Here is a 12,217-nt window from a genome sequence, read left to right as displayed (position 1 = left end):
TTGAACAATGTCTCCTCACACAGCACTGACAGCCACGGTGAACCCAGCCAGACTTTTTTTTTACATCAGAAATAGAGGACAACTTTGTGTCCAGAGTGACCCAACGGTTGCTACACCTATAAAACAATCAACCCCCTCTCTTTTGAAAGCGGATCCGACTAACAGCGGGCTTTTCGTTTTGGAGCTTCCAGTTACCCCAGGCTGCCAAAATGACCTTCATGAAGGCGATCCATGATCTAGTTTGAGCACAGAGGACACTTGCAGTGGTGTAGGGATAAGGGGGCTACCTTCCAATATCCACACATAGCACGCTATGACGAAACATCTGAGAAAGGAGAGCGGATCGTTTGCGCCGTGCCCGTGATTGGTTACACCTAGAATAACAAAGCTGCCGTCTCTGAGGGGCTTTTTTTTTTTTTTTTTTCGGTATTTCCCAGCTGCACTGTGGGTATTGGAAGATAGCTGAGGGAGAGTGTGTTTCTAGAAAGTGTGCACTTACAGAGGGTGGAGGGGACTCCCTGCCAATCAGGGGGGTGTTCTCACACCGAGGGTTCTGAAAGTTTGCGTTCTGGCTCCTGCATTATAGAATAAGAGGTTACTGCATGTGTTACTGCACCCTGCCGCTGAGCTCCCGGTCGGTCGTTTACCACATCCTGATCATCTGACAAAAATGGCCTTAATTACAAACTACAAACAAGGGACTTCAGCTTGATACCGTATAGCAATGGGATAAATAAAAGCTCTTCATAAACAATGCACAAAAGGGAAGATATTCTCTTAATAGTGCTTTTATCAGCCTTAGTAGCCACAGGAATCAGGGAATATATTCTTAACAAACTACACTGCATGGTGACAATTTGTAGGTCAACAATTACTAAAGGATGTAAGAAGATTTAAAATAGGCCAAACAAGAAGAAGTTTGTAGACTTTGTTATTTTTTTGTTTTGTTTTTATAAAACAAATTGATTTTATCTAATTACAGCACGGAGACACTGCGGGTAACTAGGGGAGGAGCTACAGCTCTACGAGGAAATAGTAGCTGGGACAGACCGAACTGTTGAAGCTACACCAAGAGAGCTTAAAAACCAAAACTAGTCTGCACACATTCGAAGTTCTTCTTTAAGTTTTAAATTGAAATGTACAGTATAACTCTAAAAAAAAATGTGCTGAATACCTTTAAGTGTTTGTAATGCTAACATTTAAACTAATTTGATCCTTTGGTTCCACTGACAGATCATTCAAACAATAACTTGTACGAGACTGTGCTGCTCTGCACTGAGAGTTCAGCTTTGAGTCAAGCTAATGAAATATTCAACATGAGACAACCTGGACCGTAGAATCGACCAATCAATCTGCAGCCATGTGTGCTCTGGTTGTCAGTATTGTTGGACATATAGATGCTGATAAAACAGGATGAGCACAGTCCAAACTCTAAAGTAAAGTTGTACAAGCACGAGAGTTTACGTCTCTAAATGTTGTGCTTGTAAAAACTAAAGAGTAACAGCAAGAACAACTACATATGCTTATTTCTGTTGTACACAGAGCAAGCGATTCAGTCCAACATACAGCAAGCAGTGTGGAAGAATTACTAACGACTCATGCTACAAGGTGCAAGTCTTGTTTTTCATCAGGTTTTGCTTACATGGTGGGCTTAAACAGGCAGATTCTGACTAGTACAGCTAACCGCTACGTTTCTACCAGCATCGAAAAGTCAAAAGCGAGTGACGGGTTCTGACCCACTGAGTGACAAATGCTGTGTGTCACGATGGACATGCGATCGATAAATACTAACAGATATTCTAAGTTCATCATATCGCAGGCAGAGAGCACGGCTACGCTGCTAGACTGGGTCACAGGAGGGGGGGCAAGCATCAGCTACCTATGGCAGGCAGTGGGTGCTAACTCACATGTATTCAGTGACGGGGGCATTGCTGACAGTGTGCGCTGTAGCGGGCAGGCTAGCTTCGCTACCGTAGCTGGAGCCACAGCTGTAGAGACTGGGCATGTGAACGCGGTACAGGTTATCGTGCACGCCCCCGCGCGAGGCACCCGACTCGTCCTCTCCGTCCTCCTCATCCGTCCTTCAATTGGTCAGGGTAGTAGGGGGCGGGGCACGAGAGGGCATGATGGACAGGTAGGGGAAAAGGTAGAGGGGGGGAGGGAGATCCGAGAGAGACAACAGAGTGTAAACAAGTGGTTGAAGAGGAGGTTAAGGAGAGGGGGGAGGTGTACTTGTTTCTACCAGGAGTGCCCCCGATACAAAAGAACTGGGAAAGGCCATGCCTCCAGCGCCAAGGCAGCTGAACAAGAAGAAAATGAACATGGGCAGCATTCATCTACAGCGGGGTCCAGAGTTGTCTTTTTTATCACTGTGTGTCCTTACATGATATCAAACTGTAAGAAAGCAGTAGACTCTTAAATATTCTCCTTTTAATGAGTAAAAGCATGCAGTCATTTGGGTCATGCAGTCATCCCCTACTGACACAGAAGACTCGTCCTCTACGTTATTTACTGTCCGTGTCCACCGGAGAGTATTAGGGCCACCCATGAGAAAAAAAATTTAGAGGAGGTAGATTTTTTTTATCAGGCACTTTGAGAAAGAAGTGGAAATTTTGAGAAAAAAATGGAAATTTCAAGAATAAAGTAGAAAGTAGAGCTTTAAACCGTCAGTACCGTATGAGTATGGTACCGTTGATACTCTTCAAAAAAGTACTGGGGCTTAATTAATAATTAATATTAAGAATTTAAAATTGATATTTTTCAGTTATATTGCTGATATATTATATTGGACTGTTGCATGTTAACAGTGGCCTGGATATTGTCACACACTGTTTTCTTGTCCACTGAGAGCGGGACCTAAACTCCAAACAGGTTCAGGAGTGTGTTCCTATCCGACCATAGAGTCCTGAAGTCGGGCACAGACGCACAAAACAAAAACACCGCTCATGGTGCACTCCTTGTGGGTCCCAACAAGCGCACACAGTTTATCCATCCTGCTCACTACAGATGATACAGGCGGTTTGTATAAACTCTGTATAAACAAGTGCATAATGAAACAAGTGCATAATGAAAAAAAAATCTACCTCCTCCTATCTTCTCTCTCATGGGTGGCCCTAATGCTCTTACTACGTGTCGAATTGTTCAACCAAGATCAAATTTAAAGGTTTTTTTTTTTCTCCGATTATAATTCATGCATCTGTGTGCTCCATGGAAATAAAAGCAAAAAAAAACACATCAAAAAAAAAAAAAAAAAGGGTAGGGGGGAGATAATGTGGCTGATTTGGGCAAACCATTTTTAGACATAAAATGGTCGAAAATGTGAAACGGCCAGCAACGTAACAGGATGAGGCATCAAATAAGATATGTGCTGATTTGGAAGTTGGATCTCTGGCTACAGAAATGTACTGGTTTCTAAAGCGAAGGGTCAGTCACAAGAATGCACGTACGCGACGAGACTTTATTTTTCCTCTGTATCAGCTGTCCACATTCTTATAATGCCATATGGGACTAGAAATACTTCAGAGAGGGAGGTGGGTGTGTGAAGAATATTTCCACATGGCCCTGCGTTAACAGAGACGGTGCGGTGGAGGAGAGGCTACTACCCTGACTGGCCACCAGGTGGGGATCTTTCACTCATTCAACCAAAATGGGATTAAGCTGAGCAGCCCGTAAAACAGACTCAGCAGTCTATTAAGGAAACAACCCAATGAACAGCTTTTCTTCTCAAATTCAGGGACAGTTACCGCTTAATACCTGCTGGGCCATGTACAGGCACTGCTGGTGATTCATGAACCCAACAAACAAAGCGTGAAACAACGCTAATATATGGCACAGCCTTGATTAGTCAAAATCATTCGGCAGAGTGAAAACTGCATTTGTATTCTAAAAAAAAAAAAAAAAAAAAAAAGATTTAAGCACAGAATTATTTGGTTGACTGAATTGTGACTTGTTTATTTGACCGGAGAATAGTTTCAATTTCCTCAATATCCACCATCATTCGCTGAAGCCCAAAGCATTTCCAAATCAGGACAGGGAGAGAGGAGGAGGAGGAGGAGGAAGGGAAGGAACAGAAGGAGGAAGTAGGGCACAGAAAAAAAATGTGGTGATATACGGTCTAACACAACACTGGTGCTCCGAGTCCGTAGAGGAAGAAAAGAAAATGAGAGATGTGTACGAGACAGTCGAAACAAACCATCAGCCAGACTGGAGGTGCTAACAGCGAACGATAAAATAAAACCGGATGGATGCAGAGACAGGCAGGAAGACGTACGAACGGAAAGACAGTTCAGGAGGCAAATACACTGAAAAGAATGACATGCATGGGGTTGATTATTTATGGGTCTTTCCACTGTTCTCTAGTCCATCAGCTGGATTCAGTTCACAGTTAGAAGTTAGTGCTGGTAAGATGTGAGTTGTTAGTGGACAGGTTTAACTAAAGAGACACATTCAGGGACGTAAAAGCTTTGCGTACGGCTGTGAGGGACACTGGTTGTGTGTGTGTTACCTCTTGCTAGGCCAAGTGTGCGGCACGCTGCACACGATGGAGGAGAACATCAGGGCGGTGACGAAGGAGAAGAGAACCAGGTAGATGAGACCCTCCACCCCGTCGTAACACAGCCCGGTCAACGCCTGGACATAGTCCTGCAAGGAGACGGGAGAAGACGAGTCAGATTGGACGGAGGGTTTGAGAACACTTCTCTTTAACAGCCCACAAAGTGACTCACCATGTGTAGGCTGCGACAGTCAACCAGAGCAGTCAGCTGGTGGAGACCAACCTCGGTCGAATTCAGCACGGACTGGATCTGCTCCAGACTCCCCTGCACACACCAAACAAAGGCTCTATCCTCAAACACAGACGTCAGCCTTCACGTACGTCCACTTTTATCCTGTCTCCACTGATGCAAACCCACTCAACCGTGACAAATATTGGCCGACAGATTATTTACACACACACACACACACACCTTAGTGTTGGGATATTCACGTGTTGCTGATCTCAGTAGCTCTGCCACATCATCCTGCATCTCCACCAAGGCTTTGTGACTCCCTGACAGCCTCTACAGAACATACAGAGAAGCACAAACACAGGCACAAATACACATTCTGGTCAATAAGTGGCATTACAATAAAGAAAATAGTTTTTTATGCAAAGCAGTGCAGCTTAAGTTACCTGCTGGAACGGGTTAATTTGGCCGGAGCTGCACTTCAGGTAATACTGCAGGATATCTGGGAATGCACCAAAGGTTGCGTATCAGTATCATCAATAATGCATACGTTTACAATAAACGCTCACTTGCCACTTTATTAGGTACACCTGTTCAATTAGCTAATGAGCCAATCATGTGGCTGCAATTCAGTGCATTTAGTCATGTAGAGGTGATGAAGACGACTTGCTGAAGTTCAAACCGAGCATCAGAATAGAGAAGAAAGGGGATTGAAGTGACTTTGAACGTGGTATGGTTGTTGGTGTCAGACGGGCTGGTCTGAGTATTTCAGAAACTGCTGATCTACTGGGATTTTCACTCACAAGCATCTCTAGGGTTTAGAGAGAATGGTCCGAAAAAGAGAAAATATCCAGTGAGTGACTGTTGTGTGGATGAAAATGCCTTGTTGATGTGAGAGGTCAGAGGAGAATGGGCAGACTGGTTGGAGATGATAGGAAACTGACTACATTTCACACAGGCTCAACAAAATTGGACATTAGAAGATTGGAAAAACGTTGCCTGGTCTGATGAGTCTTGATTTCCGCTGCAATGTTCAGATGTCAGGGTCAGAATCTGGTGTAAACAACATGAAAGCATGGATCCATCCTGCCTTGTATCAACGGTTCAGGCTGGTGGTGGTGGTGTAATGGTGTGGGGGACATTTTCTTGACACACTTTGGGGCCGACAAATCTGCAGCAACTGCATGATGCTATCATGTGAATATGGACCAGAATCTCTGAGGAGTGTTTCCAACATCTTACCACTTAAAACATGCCACAAAGAATTAAGGCAGTTCTGAAGGCTAAAGGGGGTCTGACCTTTTACTAGCTAGGTGTACCTAATAAAGTGGCCAGTGAGTGTACCATTACTGCGAGTTTAATAGTGTATTGTTTTTATGTGTCTGATACGGAGGCAACATCTGTGCTCTACTGACAGACAACAGAGCTCATTAGGTGAGCGAAAACAGCGACGTCAGGGAGGAAGGGAGGGAGGGTTGAGTGGACGTGAAAGGATGAAGAGATAGAACAAATGAGATCACCGCCTTCAATGAAAAACAAAAAAACGTGCTCATATTTGTTTATGTTTTTTTTTTTGTTGTTGTTTGGTTGTTTGGCAGCGGGGACAAGCGGGAGGAAGAGCGATGATGCATTGCAGTCTGCAGAGACGGAGCAGGAGCTTTAGGAGCTTTTAGATACCAGAGCGTCAATCAAACACAATCCCGCTGGAAACACGCGCTCGCACGTCCTCGTGTTAACGCACACACTCGTTTCTTAAAATAGAGGCGACATGTCAGGGTGAGATTTAACCGTCACAGAGGAAAGTGGATCCTGTTTTAGATGCTTCTGCTCATTTGTGAATCTACATTTAACCGACCAATGTCCTACTGTTTCTCCTTGCATCAGTTTACTGTGTCCTTTCATTTTTCCTTCTGAAAAACTGGATCATTTAATCTATTTTGTGACGGTTTTATTTAATTTAACAACCCCCGAAAATGGAAAACTACCCCTTGGGTGAATTGCTCATGAGAAATGGACATACGCCGTGGTTTGGTTTCGTTCCCTGCATACCTTGGTTGATGACGGCGTTTTCCTTGGTTACCGTGGTGATGTAAGTATCCGGGGAAACGCAGAAGTCGCTGGCTGACTGCAAGAGGTTGAGCACACATGACACATCAGGCTAACAGTAACATCCACGCACTCGAGCAGTGGGTAGAGATTACATCACTGCGGAGCCAGAGAGCTCGGCAGTGTTGCCATGGTTACACTTACAGCAGCGGCAGCCAGTTCCAGGCCCAGAGACCCCCAGCTGATTATCAGAGTCAGAACCCCCAGAAGACACACTCTGAAGGACAGAAATACACACACATGTATATATATATTTTTTTTTATAAAGCAGCTTAACAACATGACAAGCATTACCCAGGCTCTAGTCATGATTCGAGTCGTCCAATAGGAGCAACATTAGGGGTGTGATGTAATGTAACGTACCCAATCAGAGTGCCTCTGGAGTTGCGTATCAGGCCAAACAGCACCAGAAGACAAATGAGTACGTCAAACAGCAGCAGACCAAGGTACCCCAGCCATCTGTAAAAGTACAATGGTATCACAGTGTCTTCATTTAAATACAGGAGTCTCATCAGTTTAGTCCTTGGGCTTTGTACAGTTTGTGGCCAGGGGAGTGTGGCTGGTTTTAATGGGTTCAACACACACTCAAAGCAGTGTTTTCACACCGATGCGGCACCGACAACACTCGTTAGCACCGACCTGTAAAAGTCAAATGCTTCTGTCTTGCGGGCCAAGTCCTCCAGGGAGATGTCAGTGTTGGACCAAAAGGGGACGTCCACCATCAGCCTCACCAGCTCGTCCAGCTGTCCCTGCAGCTTCTGGACGATGGACACATAGTCCGTCTGATCCTGGAAGGCCGTCTCTAACTGGACCAAGCTCTCCTCCACAGTCTGGTTTAAGGCTAGGGCGCTGTCTGACACCTAGAAACAAACACCACGTCATATATTTTTTTTTTAATTCCCTTGTTGGAAATAATAATAATAAAAAAGAAATGTTTTTGCAATCTTTCAAAGCATGTGACTCACCAGTTTCTCCACCCCGGATACGGTGCGGTTGGCATGGCGGAGGGAGTATGCCAAACGGTTGGCTCCATCGCTCGACTCCCCGTTCCCATAGAATCCCACAGCGATGCCAGCGCTGGGAGGCAGAAAATAGAAAGCGCCAAATGTTAAACCAATGATTAATTCAGCTTTCGAAAGGCGTCAAATTCATCAATATGGATGAATCGGGTGAATAATAGTTCTTCTCTTCTGCCACACATATTCAGACAACAACAACAAAGCTGCAGCACCCACAGCTGAGCAGCAGAGTGCAGTTCCTGTCAAGCAGCAACAGGTGGCACTGAGCTCTCAGTGTTTTCGCTACGGTGTCAGCCTCAGGCCCGGGGTGAGCACAGCGCTACCAGGAATGACTCACACACACACACAAACACACACACACACACACACACAGGCCGTCTACACAATAATTGGGTCACCAGACCGCAAATAATATGATCCTTCTGCAGCTCTGCGCCCACGTTCACGCATAACACACATGCTACGATATGTGGGGTTCATGGCCCCCGAACTAAACCTCCAAACTTAAGCACCCACGTTCACACTCATCCACCCAACACCATGTCAGAAATCTGTTTGTCCACTCACATTTACCCCCCGCCCCACTACGCTATCCTGTAAAAGCTTTTGCGTCCTCCTGCCCTCGTGTACTGTACGAGTGCATGCGTGTGTGTGCGACTGCGATGCCTCCGTCTGCACAGGTTTGCACAGAGAAATTTACGGCCGTTGTTAAGACGATTCATTCCAGCCCATTAGATCTTGAGTAGCCTCGTGTTACAGCGAGATTTACGTCGCGTGTGTGTGTGTGTGATTTTTTACGACGCTCTTCGTTGTGTACACGTGAGACAATAAATACAAATAGGAAACAGAAATGGAGATGAACACAAGCGCGGAGGCAGTTAAATGTTCGCACACAACATCTCATTCTGTCTCCCGTCCTCCCTATGATCTCAGTTTAAACAGTAAATCATCTCCCCCCTAAACTCTGTTTACCTGTCCTCTTCTTCTCTAACACTTCTCCTCTTCTCTCTTCATGAGTTTTATCTACTTGGTTTAATACCCACTGCTCCTATCTGGGATTAAATGGAGCAACAACTTGAGATATGAGACATAAGGGGGGGTTCCAGTAAGGTGCAGTGAGTTAAGAAATCATATTAACAGCAAACACTGGCCAGTGCAGACAATAGTTCAAGCTCAGTAGATGATACAGTAAATGCTGTATTCACTTCATGGTGAACTAACATGAAATAACACGCACAACCGAACATATAAATCATTCAAGATCCCAAATTCCTCCACTGATCATCGCACAGAATCTAGTTTCTGATGCTACGTGTAGAGGACTTTTCCAGGATATTCATTCTCCATTTCATAGTTTTAATCATTAGTTAGATTATCACAATCCTAGACTCAATTTGCCCAGAATTACAGCTTTAAATTAGGTTTCTAGTGTCGGAGCTGAGAATTACGTCCATTTCGTCACAGACGTTCTCAGCTCTTAATGCACCAGCATCTCCTGGCATCAAGTTACCTCAGACAAAAAAGACTTTCCAAGCAACGGGGCATATAGTTTTTCAGCTGGTGGGAGAGAAGGGAGCAGTCAGCCGAGGCACTGAAGCTAGCAGTGATTGAGAAACCGTTGGAGCTGTTTGCTATTGAGTCATATCTTGGTATTTTTTCAATTATTCTGCCAATGAAATGTCAGAAAAGTGAAATAAAACACAAACATTTTCAAAGGATTTGTCCTTCACGAACATATTTCCTGTTTGTTCATTGTTTGGAAGCTGTTTCGTTTTACTAAATACATGTTAATAATCAGAAACTACATTGGACTTTATTATTGATCGACCAGTATTTTCAGGACACGTGGTCACAAACTAATACGAGATACAGGAAAACACTGCACCTGCACACAAATGGTGGAAGTCCACACGCAGCTGGTGACGTGCCAAAAATAAGACATGACGTCATCTTTAATTGTGGACAAAGAACCGCATTCTCGTGCGCGGGCACATAAATAAAAACGCACAGACACATGCACGCGTGCTCAAATCCATATAAAATATTCACCAAGAAATATTATAGCTGCGAAATAAAATATTAAAACCTCCAAAAAAAAAAAAAAAACATAAAAAAAACACAGCCCTTCTTCAGCCCTGAGTCACGCGAACACACACATGCACAGACACAGCTTCCCCTGACTGTATAATTCATTTCTCGTCTCTGCATCAAATCTGCTTCTGTCTCCATGGCAACCTTTCTAGGCCAGGGAGAAAACCAAACAGAGAGAAATAAAGGAGGAGCTGGGGGTGGGTGGGTGGGTGGTGGTGGGGGGGACTAACAGAGATGGAGATACACAAAGAAAGGGAGAAGAAGAAGAAGAAGTCAGCGGAGGCTGCAAAGTGATGGCAGAGTGGAGGGAAGAGGAAGAGTTGTTTTTGTGGCATGAAGAGCAGAGTCCACCGAGTCCCGTGTCTAAGATCAAAATACGCTCTCTACACCCCTGCACGGCGCAGAGAGAGCAGCCTCACTTAGGTGAAAGACCTTTTGTGTACACACAGCTTTCAGAGTCAGATAAACACCAACAGTGGAGCGCAACCACCTGGCTGGTTCCCGGTTACAACACGGAGGAATTCAGGCTTCAAACGAGACGGGGTGAAAGTGAACGACGCGGTGTAATAACTCTCATTCTTAGACACAGCTGCAGTCAAAGAGTCACAGGTTCTGGACCAAATATTTTCATCGTACCTGTAGCAGATGGATGTGATCCCAACTTTTTTGTGCCTGGAGGGCTGGAACTGAGAACAATCTCAGGTTTAAGGGTCTGTTTTCTCCTACTTTACATTCGTCATTAATCCAGAACAACATGAATATTTAGTGACACAACTGAAACAGAAGAGATTGGTCCTGACAGAAATGTACATTGACTGGTCAAACACATGAATGTTTCACCAGCAACAATAAGAAAGTAAACATCTGTAAAACATTAGTTGGGCAAAGAAAAGTTCTTAAATTAGCCTTAAAAATGGAGCTGCAACATGCAGCACTGTTGTTGTGTGGCAGCTGCATGTTGCACAGAACTAAGTGATGCAGCTACACAAACCACCAGACAGCGATTAGATGTGTAGCTGTCTGAGGAGCTCCCTAGAGGGTGTTTACTCTGAGAGAGTCCCTGGTTAGTCCCCCACAAAAGTGCTCTAACAATTGTGACGTTTCTGCCTGTTCATTCCCAGCATTTCTGGATTCATCATAGATATACACATATTAAAATGCACATTTCTCTGTCCTTAACTATGAGGTGCAGTGAGATAAAGAACTTGTGATGCTGAAGCCCTAACTACACTTTTTCTTTACGTTCTCTGCTTTCAAGTGACAAGGACAGAAAGTTTCTCTCAACCATCAGTCTCACCAATCAAGAACGTTTTGAGATATTCACAGTTTATTTGAACTGATGGCATCTCTGTAAAAGTATCCAACATGCACAGCAAAGTGCACTGCGCTGAAATGAAAGGAATTCCAGGTAATTCACAGGTCAGTATGTGTAAATATAAGTATCGTTTCTCGTGAAACTATGTGAGGCAGCAGTTCCCGTAAGTGTTTTGCGTCCTGTGGTGAAGTAATGATAATAAAGTGTAGGTTTATCAGCAACAACTTGGTTCTAGCCGTGATTTGCGCCTCCCTCCGTCTCGCTCTGTATCCTGTGTTTATGTGTGATTATGAGCATCCTCTAAACACACACAGAGAAACCCAGTCCTGCTATGTTAAGAATCTGTTGCAAATTATATGCATAGGTTTATTTGAAAGATGATTTCAGTGTCATGTCTCCGTAATTACATTCATTTGCTGTGTGTATATATATATATATATATACACAAGTAGATTTCATGCTTCAGCTGGAAGCTGGCTTGTTAGTATAGCAGAAGAGAACCGTGGTCACACTGGTGCAGATAGAAAATGGGAAGTTTGTAGGTCTAAATCAAAGGTTAGAGACTAGGGATGGGATCGTTGCCGTTTTGTACAATACTGTTTTTATTTTTGAAACAGAGCCGGTGCTTAAAGAATGGAAAACATACAAACTTTGTCCAAAGGTGGTGCCTTTGTCACAAACTTTAGGTTGCTTAGATTATTTTTTTTTTAAGATACATAGATAGATTGCAGGCTATCAAAGACGGTACACTTCTCAGCTTTTAAAAAAAATGCTATATGGATCATTCCTATTCGGTCCCCGTGACATAGTAGTATGGCATATTTTGGGTTAAAATGGGCTAATACTTATTTCTAAAAGCTTGACTGACGTGGTTAACTGTCCTCTAGTGTAGAATACAATGATATATATGCAGGATTAGTTCAATTTAAAATAATTACACTAATTTTAAGGCTAAACTGCCA

The 12,217-nt window shown here is 43.9% G+C and overlaps 1 protein-coding gene across 1 annotated transcript in view; it reads right to left on the bottom strand.

Moving 5' to 3' along the window:
* Positions 1-12,217, bottom strand: part of LOC125004536 (protein tweety homolog 3-like) — a 28,126-nt gene that overhangs the window by 4,096 nt on the left and 11,813 nt on the right. The window contains exons 4-14 of the mRNA XM_047579198.1: positions 7,796-7,907; positions 7,470-7,690; positions 7,194-7,289; positions 6,975-7,047; positions 6,774-6,849; positions 5,171-5,226; positions 4,965-5,057; positions 4,725-4,817; positions 4,505-4,641; positions 1,908-2,081; positions 500-575 (exon numbers count right to left, since the gene is read on the bottom strand). Coding sequence (XP_047435154.1) covers positions 500-575; positions 1,908-2,081; positions 4,505-4,641; positions 4,725-4,817; positions 4,965-5,057; positions 5,171-5,226; positions 6,774-6,849; positions 6,975-7,047; positions 7,194-7,289; positions 7,470-7,690; positions 7,796-7,907 — 1,207 coding nt within the window. The remainder of the gene's footprint in view (positions 1-499; positions 576-1,907; positions 2,082-4,504; positions 4,642-4,724; positions 4,818-4,964; positions 5,058-5,170; positions 5,227-6,773; positions 6,850-6,974; positions 7,048-7,193; positions 7,290-7,469; positions 7,691-7,795; positions 7,908-12,217) is intronic.

Source organism: Mugil cephalus, chromosome 2 (genome assembly GCF_022458985.1).
Source record: "Mugil cephalus isolate CIBA_MC_2020 chromosome 2, CIBA_Mcephalus_1.1, whole genome shotgun sequence".
NCBI lineage: Eukaryota > Metazoa > Chordata > Actinopteri > Mugiliformes > Mugilidae > Mugil > Mugil cephalus.
This window is presented reverse-complemented; position numbering and strand designations above follow the sequence as displayed.